Source organism: Cydia splendana, chromosome 26 (genome assembly GCF_910591565.1).
Source record: "Cydia splendana chromosome 26, ilCydSple1.2, whole genome shotgun sequence".
NCBI classification, from domain to species: domain Eukaryota; kingdom Metazoa; phylum Arthropoda; class Insecta; order Lepidoptera; family Tortricidae; genus Cydia; species Cydia splendana.
In genome coordinates, this window is record NC_085985.1 from 11,231,389 (window position 1) to 11,245,614 (window position 14,226).

Consider the following 14,226-nt stretch of genomic DNA (forward strand, 5'->3'; position numbering starts at 1 on the left):
TGGTTGGATACCGGATAGTAACCGAATATCCGGTGCATCTCTAGTGTGAACACTGTGTCTCACCGCTGAGCACGTAGACCGGGTGTAGCAACACCAGTCGAGTCACTTGCTGGCCAGCACCACCCCCGCCCCCGCTGGCCGTCACTTGCTGGTCAGCGCCACTCTCGCCACACGAGCGTTGCTGCCCGGACCCAGTCACGTCACACGACGTGTCTTCCAATGCGGCTTCTTCTTTCACACACGCTGGATTTTCTAAATGTAAATACAAAATTGTTTTAGTACTTGTGCTGCTATATTTACTTCGTTTTTAGAGTTCCGTACTCAAACGAGACCCTATTACTAAGACTCCACTGTCCGTCTGTCTGTCACCAGGCTGTATCTCATGAACCGTGATAGACAGTTGAAATTTTCGCAGATGATGTATTTCTGTTGCTGGTATAACAGCAAATACTAAAAATCCTGAAGAAAGGCCAGGTCAAGAGCACCCTAAACCGGCGAGCGTGTATGAGGAATGTTATGAAAGTGAAGGAAGCGAAAGAGGTATGTCAGGATCGTAGCAAGTGGAAATCCGTGGTCTCTGCCTACCCCTCCGGGAAATAGGTGTGATTATATATAATTATGTATGTAAAAAGTACGGAACTCTCGGTTGGCGAGTCCGACTAGCACTTGTCCGAGGCTGGGACCCACCTCTTGGCTGTCTTAAAATGTTATTGATAACGCTCAAATTCAATAGTAGATATGCGCTCGCGACCCACCAATGGGTCGTGACCCATAGCTTGGGAAATACTGCACTGGATACAGGGCCGTCTTCAACTATGCTGGGGCCCTTGGGCACATAAGAATTTGGAGCCCCTTTGGAAAGTAAAGAAAGCTAATTAAACTAACATTTTTCTACTATGATCTTCTATTTGTCATGGGTATTCAAATATACTGTTACTGTCTGTCCTTCGGGGCCCCCTGAGGGTGGGGGCCCTGGGCACGGGCCCCGTGTGTCCATATGGTAAAGACAGTACTGCTCTAGATATTGACCTAATAGAAAATATTTTTACGTAAATAAATAAAACTGTAAATGTATTTATTTCTTACCATCTTCTGGCCCGACATTGAGCTCATCCTTAATTGCATAGCCATCACGAGGAAGTTGACTTTCCAGGCCGTCTGAGTATGAGGGCTCTTGTTTCACACACACTGGCATCTCTTCTGTAGGTATATAAATACAAAATTGGGTTATTGGGTCAATTTCTTATTTTTTTTTCAATTTAGGCATTAACATAATGCACCTATGAATGTCAACAAAGTAACGGGTCGATCCGTTATCGGATGTTGGAAGGAAGTGAAATGTAAGAAATATGTGTTTCTCTATCGTCGTTTATTTATACATTTAATAAATCTGCCCCAACCGACTGGCTAATAGTCTAGGAAACAGCTAACCACATTCCGTTAAAATGTCCGGCGCCTGCACCTCGTCCTGTTCCCACACAGGTTCCTCTTTCACTCGTACCACCTCCACCGACACACTCACGCGCGCCTCCATTGTGTCCAAACACTAGTTCTGTGTCGTTTGGGCACGATAATACGACCATACGGCGTGCAAAAGTGATTAAATAAGATATTTACTTAGTAATGTGTTCATTGACTTAGTTATTTGAGAATAAGGAAGCTTAAAAGCAATAAAACAACTACGAGCGGGAGTTGCGACTCAAAAGCGATGCTAAAAGAAACGTCAGTGTCAAATTCAAATGCGAAATGACATTGTCAATAAAGGGCTCAACACCATAGATATAATATTCCTAAAGACGGTGTCTAAGCGAGCTGTCAGTGGCCACTTGGTTTTTACAGCACACTGTCGTACCGCACCGCGACATTGGTGCGTCGCACCCATAAGTGAGAGCGAGATAGAGATATCTGTTTCTCGCTCTCACTTATGGGTGCGACGCACCAAGGTCGGGCTGCGGTGCGATAGTCAAGTGTGTTAAGGCTTTTACGATTAACAATGTGCATTCACCTCGCTGTGGACATGTCGATAAAGTCATATCGATAAACTATCGACATTTCTTGCAATTTTAGTTTTACTTGAAAGTTTAACGATACCTAAAATGAACAAAAAACGCTTTTATTCTTTATCGTGGTTATCAAATCACCATTTTATCGTCACGCCCCAGCAGGGAACGAAGGGAAAATTCAGATTTTTAATTACAATACATCATAGATACTAGATTCATGCAATACATAAATACTTACCAAAATATGTTTTCCGCAAATTTGAATCATTTTATAATATACCTATTTATTATCCATTAGCATTTCAATTATGTTTATTTTAAACGAAAATATCGAAGCTTTAATTAATCGCTATTTCTTTCCGCTGTGTAGCGTTTATCGATATATAACATGAAGCCGCAAACGCGAGTGTGGAGTCAATTTCGTAGATCTGCTGCCGCGCCGCGATTCGCGCACGAGTGTGGAGTTTTATGAAGTAATTCAAGATGGCGAATCTCCGCACCCTCAGACTCAGATCCCTATTTCCAACTCATTCGGACCAGTGATATAGGTACTTACCTACTAATCACTACACACCTTGAAAACAAAGTCCCCCGCCGCGTCTGTCTCTTTGTATGTTCGCGATAAACTCAAAAACTACTGAACGAATTTTCATGCGGTTTTCACCTATCGATAGAGTGATTCTTGAGGAAGGTTTGTGTACCTAATTTGTGAACCCGTGCGAAGCCAGGGCGGGTCGCTAGTGTTTGATATTATTACCTATGTTATGCCACCCAATAGGTACGCACAGTTTTCTGCGCCCCGTCATATAAGTACTACATCTATCGGATCTTTGGTCCCGCCATTTACCTAATTAATTAAAATAAGAATAAATTTACTAAAGTTATCGGGGAACAAACTATATGTAGGTAATGTCGGTATCAAAATCCAAAAATCTTTGAAATGCGGGGAAGTGTCCCTAGCCATAGTAGCCACACACGTATTCGAAAGTTGAACGTAAGAACTTTGCTTCGCTTCGCTCGCTCGGCCAATTATTACAATGTTTCACGCAATTCATATTAATAACACTAGTGAACCGCCCCGGCTTCGCACGGGTTAACAAATTATACACTTAAACCTTCCTCAAGGATCACTCTATCGATAGGTGAAAACCGCAAGAAAATCCGTTCAGTTCTTGAGTTTAACGCGAACTTACGAGTACATACATACAAACAGACAGACGCGGCGGGGGACTTTGTTTTATAAGGTGTAGTGATAAGTAGGTAATAAAGGTTATGACCCTTACGAATATAGCGAAGAGTGAGCGAAGATAAGGCAAAGGATACGGCGCAATAAGATAAAAAGGGGTCCGCCGTCCGCGCGACCCGCACAAGTTATTTGAAAGTGGAAGTGAAGACATTTGGTAACATTTCAAAATGGCGTCCTTGAGCTACGTGGTTATCGCAGCTGTGCTGGCGAGCGTCATGGCTGATCTACCTGTAAGTACATCTTTAAACCGGTCGACTAAGTAAAAACGATATTAAAAAGTGTCATTATATGGAACTTGCTAATTATTTTGATAACTATGTAAATAAACGTCATATTGAAATGGTCAAAGAATGATGAATTTACTACTGACTTTGGTTTACATACTTATAGCAGCTTGTAGTCTGTATCTTAATGCTGATTCGACCGATACCTACCACTTGTCGGTATAAACCATAGACATATATATTACTTCGTAAGGACGCGCCTTAACGGGCACTACGAAAGGGACCAGTTTATGGGTGTGATAATCGCATTCAGCACACCAGCGCGCTCAGTCGGGAGCCGCGCGGCGCAATGTGAAGTTGTCACGTGCCTAATGCATTTTACAATTCAAAAAAATGTCTAGATGTGTTGTGAAAGGGTGTAAAAACTGTTACAGAAAAATCTAATAAATTGATGAGATTTCATTTTATTGATTATGATGATGATATTATTGATCTCTTGCTTAAAATCAATTTTAATAAGCGATTTTATTTCGTTATTGCGCGTGCGGCCATGATGGCCTTGTACGTGCGCCGTCCAAAGACACATTATAAAATAGACTGCGCTCTCGTCTCCGGCGAGCGTGCCGAACGAGACGGCTCGAAAGGGAGACTTCTGCTACCACATTCATTAAAAAGAGTGTCTATTTTGTGGGTTTTGACGTGCTGGTTAACTAACTTAAGAATTTTCCCTTTAATAATAATATTTTTCTAAATGTTGTCATTCAGAAAATATAACGCTTCTTTGGTTGTTCAATATTTTGTACGCGCTTAATTTATAATATATTTTATATCTTTTGACTCCCACTTATTGCTACATAATATTATATGAACTGAGTTAATAAACTGGCACGGCGGAATTTGTAATTATGACATTTATATTAATAAAAAGGCGCATGCCTTATTTAGCTGTCGCAACAATAGCAACATTCATTCAATTGTTACTTCATCGTTGTCCTAAAGAAAAGAATGGGACACCGCTCTCCCTCGAGGTATTTTGTTCGGCGCGACGCGAGAGTGCAGTCTACTTTAACATATGTCTCTGACTTAGCCGGTAGTACGCATATTATACAACAGATGGCGCCTGTGTTGATTAACGAGAATGTTCAGTCGGATTTGTATGAACGCGCATATCCCTAGTTAATATCGTTGGTATAAACCTTTTCAGTCCTACGAAAATTGCTAGGTACTCTTGAACTTGGTCTCTTAACTATATCAAGTAGGTACTCGAAATCTTCTAATGAGTCTAATCTCAATGTGTCTATGTTTTTCCATCGAAGGGTTTCACGGCTAATGACCGACAAGTTCGATCAAATGCAGCAATGTAGGTATCAGAAAATCGCATGCGGTTATCGGGAACATTTAGTTTAGACTTTTAGCCCCCATTCACACGACAGCTTTTTCAACGCGCGTTAAAAAAGCGCTTGAATCTATCCGCACTCTAAATTCGATTTAACGACCAAGGCTTAAAGTCGAAAATCCAACAACGCTTGATAAAAAGCGTCACCGCTGTCGTGTGAATACATACATGGTTATCCATTTGTGTCATTCTAACGCTTTTTTAACGCGCGTTGAAAAAGCTGCCGTGCGAATGGGGCCTTAGAGACTTTTTTACGTGTACAGTCAGCAGCAGAAGTTGCTAAGCGAGCCAGCCGGCGTACTATGGATGGCTTTATCCAGGTTTATCCACGTGATAAAATAACTGTCACTTTTTAACACCGCGGGATAGAAAGTGACGGATACCGTTTTATCACGTTGTCACGTAGACAAGAACAACCATCATATCCGTGCAGGCGGCTTAGCACGGTCGCGTTTTTATCGCTTGTCACCATGCCTGTCACGTTCTAACAAGTATGTGTGCGAAAGGGACGCGCATAGTGATAGGCGATAAAAATGGAACCGTGCTGCGCCCGCAGGTGTTCAAAATGATCTTGACGCGACTTTATTGTTAAGATAATAAGTGCCAAGGTAATTTTAAACACCACGCCCGTTTAGCAACTTCTGCTGCTGACTGTCCTTCAGATGATGGCTTTGATTTTATGTTTTAATTTTAGACACATGATCAACTGAGAACAATGTTCAAAGCAGCGAGAGAGGCGTGTAAAAATGAGACTAGAGAGTGCCAAGACTTCTGCCAGATCACGAACCTCGGAATTGTAAGTTATTTTGGGTGCGAATTTAAACTACTAACTTGACTAACTTTAATAGTTACCCATACCACAGAATAAGTAGGTAATAGTATTATCATACAGCACGGCCACGTACCGCCCCGCCCCGATTCGAACTACCTCGCCCCGCGGCAGAAATCTGGCGGACTTGGCGTACTCTCAGTTCGGTCGCGCTACAGCCACAGAACAAATAAAAGTACTACCGCACAGACAGGACACTTCCTACAAAACCGAAGTTTGACAGCGATTCAGGGTCGAATCATGCTGGCCCTTTCAAATAGGGTTGTCAAAATTCAAGTCATTAGCTTATCTGTGGTTGTGCACGCAAAGGGACGTCAACTATGATCGCAGGACGTCAAGTTGTGCCAACAATAATAATTGCTCGGAACAATGCTAAGCCGAACCATAGAGTAGGTAATATAAGTAAAGAAAGAGTGGTAACTCTGTACATCAGTTTTCTTACCAAAACGCGCGTTATTTCGCAGTCGACATCTAGCGTCAAGTAGCGGAATTTATCAGTTGACATTAGATAGATGTCGCGTCAAACGTAGCGACGCTTGTGACATCTGGGGCCGATTGCATAACAAATTACAACTAATATTACAAGCGGAACTCCTTTTCTAATTTCACTTATTAAATAAGGAGTTCCGCTTGTAATATTAGTTGTAGTTTGTTATGCGATCGGCCCCAGGTGTCAAGTAGGGGTACTGATAGTTCCATTACTTGACGTTAGATGTCGACTACGAAATAACGCGCGTTTTGGTAAGAAAACTGATGTACGGAGTTACCGCTCTCGCTCTTTCTTTACTTATTACTCTATGGCCGAACGGAGCCGCGCGAGAATGTCCGAAAGGAGGAGTGTCACTGTCACCCACTGCTACGGCGAGACATAAGCGTTTCGTTCACTATCACGCGAACGAATCAAACGATTGTCATCTTGGTAAGCGATTGCTTGTTTAAAAAGATGCTTAAAGGATGACTCCCGTTAGACCGTGCCGTGTCCGGGCCGGAGCTTCCGGCGCATCGTTTTCTATAGAAAGCATCACGTGATCGCCTGTCATGTCATAGAAAAATAAGCGCCGGAAGCTCCGGCCCGGACACGGCCCGGTCTAACGTGAGTCATCCTTAACTCTACAGTTGGACAAAGATGGTGGTGGTAGCTACGTGGAGAGCGAAGCAATTAAGGCGATGGCAATCATGGTCCATGAGGGCCACAGACCAACCCCTATAGACCGAGCTTATAGGACGACTCGCGGTCACCGCCCGTATGGTGTATAGGTCAAATATAAGATTGTTCGCGCGCCGCTCCGATCAGTTGCGCCCAACGTAACGAACTGTTAGCAGTGTGCACGAGTCTAAGAAAATAAATCGTAAACTATTGAATTCATTGGGAAATCATGGGATATTGCAGCGTAAAATGGTGTGGCAAGTCATCTAAGACATCTACTTACGAAACAGATGGAATAACATCCCACAGGAAAGTCAAATTCATTATTTCATTGAATAATGTTTCTTGTCCGCGGGGTTCATTTTATACTGGTCAGTAAGCAGAGGCGAAGTATGTCCGTCCCTTTTCGTCAACTTGAAAATGCTATGCGCTATCCCTTTCCCTTTCGACTAGTGATGTGACGATGATGGTTTTTCAGTTGCGGAAACTTCGTGCTTCGTCATACCGTATTGTACCATTTTAGACATAATATATAGGTAATATGTTGTGTAAGTTTTTTAGAATCCTCTAGGCCAGCGGAGCAGTTAGGCCGCATGTCACGAGATGGACCTGTGGGCTCAGCACGGTTCCATTTTTATCGTCTATCACTATGCGCGTCCCTTTCGCACTTACATACTTGTTATTACGTGACAGGCATGGTGACAAGGGATAAGAACGCGACCGTGCTACGCCGCCTGATGATGAACTTCAAAGAAGTGCGAGGGCACTCGGTGTTGGTTTGTGATAGACATATGTTGTATGGGTTTTTTAGAATCCTCTAGGTGAGCAGTTAGCTCTCATGTCACGAGATGGACCTGATGATGAACTCCAAAGAAGTGCGCGTGAAGTAAAAATTTCAGGTACATTGTTAAATTACTTAATGAAATATTAAATTAATCAATATAATTATTAAGTAAGTTTACTCTAAGTATACTAAATTGGTAACAATTTTACCACAATAAATTTCGGTATCACTGGTAGCAGTACCAACTACCTGTAATGAACATGTCCCATCCCTACGCTTGCACGTGTCAGCGCGCTATGTTTGAATCGACCAATCGCAACGCCGTGAGCACCCCTCCCGCACCTCACAGTTTGGTGATTTGCGTCGGGAACAAAATGGCCTATATTAGGTTTCTAGAGGCGGTGTTCTGTGATGAGGGCATACTGAATCAAGAACAAGTTAACAAAATCGCTAAAACGTGCAACTCCGGTAAGTAAGTATGATTAAAAGCAGCATAATTAGTAGCATAATTTATAATGTAATTTAATATTATGAGAATAAATATCTAAATCTAAATCTATAGGTCTATACCTATACTCTTTCAACTTATAAGCCATAAAACATTATCGCACCGCACCGCGACCTTGGTGCGTCGCATCCATAAGTGAGAGCGAGAAACAGATATCTCTTTCCCGCTCTCACTTATGGGTGCGACGCATCAAGATTCCACCAACGTCGCGGTGCGGTGCGATAGTGTGTTACGACGAGTGGTAACTCCATACATCAGTTTTCTTACCAAAACGCGAGTTATATCGTAGTTCCTTTAGTTCAGTTCGGTCACGAGAGCTGGAATGAATATGAATCGATTTTACAGTAGTTTTTTTTTTATCTTTGGCAACTGAATTACGATTCAAGGTGTACGATACTATATGACGGTTAAACATTAAAAAGCTTGACACAATAAAAAATATATTTGATTTTCATACTTTTCAGGTTTAGGACTTTTATCTCGTTCGCACTCGTGCCAGCGTCATTGTGAACCATTTCGTTCGGTCTATTTTCTGTTTTACTCATGTCAAGCGCTCACCAATCCCAGTTTACTAAAGCCCGCCATTCACACTCCTACCGTGTAGGCCGCCTCGTAGTCCGCCTCGTTGGGTAGGATTGTGTATGGGGGTTGCGGACTACGAGCCGTCCTACAAACGGCAAAGGTATCAAGCAAAAAACGGCAAAGGTAACAACCTATCAAGGTTAACAGTGATATCCATAACTATAACACTAGAAACAAACATAAAGTTGCTGTGCCCGCCCACCGCCTCCGTAAGGTTAGTACGTCTTTCGTCGGGAACTGTACACGTTTTTATAACAAAGTCCCCACTGATGTAGTGAATTTACCACTTCACAAATTTAAGTCGCACATTAAGCGCTTCTTGTTAAGTAAGGCGTACTACACTGTAAATGATTTTATAAACGATAGAGACGCCTTTAAGCCGGTAGCTTGATTTCATTAGTATAATAAGAGCTAAATAAATATTGTTTTTTTTTACATTGTGAATTAAATATGCTAGTGTCCAGTAGAATTGACACATGAGACAATGATGTTCTCGCTTGATTAAATTGTTTAATTTAATTTTAGTTTTGGACACTTGGAGACCTTATACATCTCTAAGTATTTATTTATATATTTTATTTTTATTTTTGGTTGTACATACCTATATTTTTAATGTTTCTGACACTTAGAGACCTTTACATCTCTAAGTCAACTTAGGCTAGTAATTATGTGAAGCTATACTGTCTTTTTATGTAACATACGAGCACAAAATGCCGTGTCTTACAGCTACATGTTATTACTATTTTAATATTAATATAGGCCGGTAGCTTGAACATGTCATGCTCGCTTAAAAGTCTTTGCTTACGGTGGCGTCGTTGATCGGGTCGCCACTTTCCCGAATGAAGGTTGAGGGAGGCGATGGCTGAGATACGCGTCATACTCGTGAACGGGTGCTGTTTGTGGAGACTGGTCTGTTTAAGCTAACACAAGCTATTATACTTAGTAACTTTATTTTTATTAATTAATTACAGTGAGACGCCTCATTCTGCTCTCGTATGTTTCTTTTCTCTTAATGAATGTATTAATTATACAGGGTATTGACTCTTGGAGACCCTATACATCTCTAAGGATAACTTGATAAACTATATAATCTTATAGTTCTGACACCTAGAGACATTTTCACCTCTAAATATTATAGATTTTTTTTGTGTTTTGTATCTATATTTTGTATGTAATTCGACATTAAGAGACCATATACATCTCTTAGTAATTGTAATACGTTAGATTGAATTGTTAGTTTTATTTTATAAAATTGTTGATGTTATTATTTTTGCTTGTATGTAAATTCAATGTTGACGTGTAAAATGCCCTTGTGGCCTATTTGCTGAATAAATGTTGATGTTGATGTTGATGTTGATGTGGCTAAACGGTAGGACGGCTCGTAGTCCGCAACCCCCATACACAATCCTACCCAACGAGGCGGACTACGAGGCGGCCTACACGGTAGGAGTGTGAATGGGGGGCTTAACGGACCTGAAGATCGATTAAGAGCGTGCAATATTTCGGTCACCGCCGGATGGTATCTGCCTGTCATTTGTTCGGAACTGTCAACTTTTTGTTCTAACTGACACAGGCCGATTCCATTCGGCGGCCCCTTACAGTTCTTCGGTCGTGACCTCATGACCGACACAAGCCTACCTAAGAATAAGAATAAGAAATGTTTATTAGCACAAATAATAACACAAAATAAAATAACACAAAACTATTAATTCATTCACATACCTACATAATATTTGTGCCAAAAGGTCCTCACTCAGCTTTTTGTCACGTTGTGTGTCGTTATATCGTAGGACACACAATATCCTGGTACGTAAGCTACGGACTTGTTCGTATAAGCACAGAATAAGTAATAGTATTATCATAGTATAAGCATATGCATAATATAGTAAGTATAGCTGGTCAAGCAGATCTTGTCAGTAAAAAAAGGCGCGAAATTCAAATTTTCTATGGGACGATATCCCTTCGCGCCTACATTTTTCAAATTTGCCGCCTTTTTCTACTGACAAGATCTGCTTGACCAGCTATAGACGGTCAAGCAAATCTTGTCAGTAGAAAAAGGCGCGAAATTCAAATTTTCTATGAGACGATATCCCTTCGCGCCTACATTTTTCAAATTTGCCGCCTTTTTCTACTGACAAGATCTGCTTGACCAACTATATATATGCATAATATAAGCTTTCGTAAGAACTATTATATAATCTGTGGTATAATAATTTATGTGTTGTTGTTTGGTTTTCAGTGAACGAGAATATAAAGACAGGATGCGAGCGCGGTCTGCAGGTGTCCCGGTGCATTGATGACGAAAGATTCAAGGTTCGAATATACGTTACTTCTTATTACCATAGAGATATATAGAGCATAAGTATAAAGGCCCCTGTACACAATGGGCCAGCGTGGGCCAGTCTGGGGGACGCATTTATGCGTTAGAGGGAGCAAGTGATATTGCTATCTCATGTCCCTTGGACTGGCCGGCGCTGGCCCATTGTGTACAGGGGCCTTAAGATAGAGATAGAGTATAAGTAAGCATAGAGATAGAGTGCTCACTCCATTTATGTTTTCTTACCAAAAAGCGGGTTATTTCGTAGTCGACATCTAGCGTCAAGTAGCGGATTTATCAGTTCAGATACTTGACACTATATATGATGACTTGATGACTAGATAGATGTCTATCTAGTCATGTCTATCAAGTGTCATTATTAAACATAATATGGGTTCATTTTATTAAGACCCTTAAGAGGCTAACTAGTTTTTTTTATCAACTATATTTTTTTATATAAAAAATTATAACATTTATAATATTTCCTGTATGATAATTTCAGATAAGAATTCTATCTTGTTTCATACTTTTTAGAGCGCGATTTGCAGTAGAGTCAGACCAAAAAAAGTCTGCAGCGGATTTGATAGCCCACGCAGTGCAAGTGTTATTTATACGTCATAATCTCATAGAAGTTTGAAGTTTAAAATAACACTTGGGCTGCGTGGGCTATCATATCCGCTGCAGACTTTTCTTAGTCCGACTCTCTCGTTTTATATGGTAGAGAATGTTACTGACAGAATGAGATATCAACACACCAATTTTCTGTTTCAGATCACCGGCAAACGTCAATAAATTCTGGCGAATGAAGTGAATGAGAACGAATCAAGAACGAATGGAAGATCTTATGTTATCTAATATTCATTTTTAAATTGTATATGATCAGTTCAGTAATAAACCATAGTAATGCAAAGAAATAAAATTAATAATAACTGTTTAGATCTAGTACAGTCACAGCAGCAGAAGTTGCTAAGCGGGCGAGGTGTTCAAAATTACCTTAAACCTTAACACGCTAAAATTACCTTGACACGCTCTTATTCTCTTAACAATAACGTCGCGTCAAGATCATTTTGAACACCTGGCCCGCTTAGCAACTTTTGCTGCTGACTGTACTACTATTGAAACACGCCTGTGTGACGGAGCCTTATTGGCTCTATTCGGACGACGCCATTAGGTGTGCTATCTCGTTCTAACGCACACTTAGACGTCCCGTCTCTGTCACACCCTTAGGGTTTGTGCACAAATCACGCGAGGTTCGATAGGGGGAGGGGGATCACGAAAAAATCAGGATAGATCACGTTGGGGGAGGGGGGTATAAGGAAACCTCACGTGTATTTTTCTACAGTGAACGAAACTAAGAAAAAAAACCTACCACATGAGTAGATACTTTTTCTCGGTTTGGTTAAACATAAATCTTCACTCTGCACTTCAAAATAGCGATTCTATTTAACGAAAATAGAAAAATAAACAAGATTTTCTATATACAATACTATTGATCTTAAAATTAGGTCAAAATACAGGTTGTGTGGGGGGAGGGGGGTAGCCAAAAACCACCAAATATCACCAAGGGGGAGGGGGGGTCAAAAAGTAGCCGAAAACACCTCGCGTGATTGGTGCACAACCCCTTAGTTCGTCAGTAAAAAAAGGCAAATTTGAAAAATGTAGGCGCGAAGGAATATCGTCTCATAGAAAATTTGAATTTCGCGCCTTTTTCTACTGTCAAGATTTACGTGACCATCTTATATTTTTGCCATAACCGGTGCATGCAGCACCCCTTCTGCAGCACCCCTTCTTGGTGTCGTGGTGCTGCCAGCGGGAGAGGCCCTCGTTGCGGTGGGTCTGGGGCTGGGTCTAACGGGGACGGGGGAAGTATAGTTGGTCAAGCCGATCTTGTCACTAGAAAGAGGCGGCAAATTTGAAAAATGTAGGCGCGAAGGAATATCGTCTCATAGAAAATTTGAATTTTGCGCCTTTTTCTACTGACAAGATTTGCTTGACCATCTATAGTTAGGTAAGCGAGGTATATAAGGCCCACCTTAATTTTTTTTTAAACTCATCAGGATATTACCCACGTAAAACCACTATGTCTTTGGTAAAACTCACTCAATATATTAGGTTTCTCACTTGTTTAAGTTTCTTCACATATCAAAATATTTAAAAATATTACGGCACTCTGGAAAAACTGTATGACACAACACAGCCAATTTAATAAATACATTTTGTATAAAAAAGTATTATAAATTGATTTCTGTATCATTTCGGTAAACTACCTTGTAAATGATCAAAAATACTAAAACATAAACTTTTTTATTAATAAAATCACTTGAAAATTATCTAAAATTTAGATTCTAAATGGACGATTAAATTTATCCTAATAATTAATTATTTTTTTTTTCCTTATACACGTTTTAATTTTCGCACTCGTACCGGTTAAACTGGTTTAATATTTTTGATCACTCTTAAGGCAGTTTCCTGAAACACTAATCGACTTATAATTATTTATTAAAGCACTCTATATATTTAAACTGTCTTTATTAGTATTGAACTGTAACAATATATTGGTGGTAACTACTGAAAAAAAAACCAGTAGTTACCACCAAACCGAGCAAGTGCAAAAGCGCGGATGAAACCCACGTAGGTATATAAGCTCATTAACGTTAAAATGTTGTAAAATGCGTATGTATGTTTGTCTATTAGGGAGGTATATAGGCCTTGTTGCCTGATTTCTAGATGTCTGCAGGTTTACTCACGATGTTTTCTTTCACCGAAAAGCGAGCGTAGGTATATTTCTTTGATTTTGAATCGTAGGAAAAAAAACCATTTGTTTTTGATTGCTGAAACTAAAGGCGTATCCAGACTAGTCAAATTTTCGCCAATCTGATTAAATTGCCCGATCGAATCAGGACGTGCGGACGCAAAAGCCAATTTGGCTCGCCGAATTAAAAGTGTATCCAGATTAGTCAATTTTTCGCTAATCTGATTAAATTGCCCGATCGAATCAGGAGGTGCGGACGCAAACGGCAATTTGGCTCGCTGATTCGATTGCCCCATCAAATCAAAAGGTGTGGATACAACAATGCCAATTTTCGAAGCTAGTATCTATGGAATGCTAGGATCTGTACGTGCGTTTGTTTATGGTTCTAAAATTGGTGATTAAATTGTGTACGTGTGGACGCTAGATAAGATTGGCGCC

The 14,226-nt window shown here is 40.6% G+C and overlaps 1 protein-coding gene across 2 annotated transcripts; it reads left to right on the top strand.

The window, feature by feature from the left end:
- Positions 1-3,311: 3,311 nt before the first annotated feature.
- LOC134803501 (uncharacterized) lies at positions 3,312-11,950 on the top strand. 2 transcript variants are annotated; one of them, XM_063776301.1, is made up of 6 exons: positions 3,312-3,479; positions 5,564-5,665; positions 6,815-6,881; positions 8,041-8,101; positions 10,959-11,032; positions 11,808-11,950. In XM_063776301.1, exons 1-5 carry the CDS (start codon positions 3,417-3,419, stop codon positions 11,014-11,016), a joined length of 351 nt encoding a protein of 116 aa, XP_063632371.1. In that variant the 5' UTR covers positions 3,312-3,416; the 3' UTR covers positions 11,017-11,032; positions 11,808-11,950. The 2 variants fall into 2 exon arrangements, with proteins under 2 accessions (XP_063632371.1, XP_063632370.1); XM_063776300.1 differs by having other exon boundaries at positions 8,041-8,097.
- Positions 11,951-14,226: the final 2,276 nt, after the last annotated feature.

What these genes read in the sequence shown, in the direction of transcription:
- LOC134803501 (XM_063776300.1), top strand. Translation starts at nt 3,417, where the DNA reads ATGGCGTCCTTGAGCTACGTGGTTATCGCAGCTGTGCTGGCGAGCGTC. An exon ending in GCGTCATGGCTGATCTACCT is followed by an intron (nt 3,480 to 5,563) that starts GTAAGTACATCT and finishes TTTTAATTTTAG; the next exon opens with ACACATGATCAACTGAGAAC. An exon ending in GGCGATGGCAATCATGGTCC is followed by an intron (nt 6,882 to 8,040) that starts ATGAGGGCCACA and finishes CGGTGTTCTGTG; the next exon opens with ATGAGGGCATACTGAATCAA.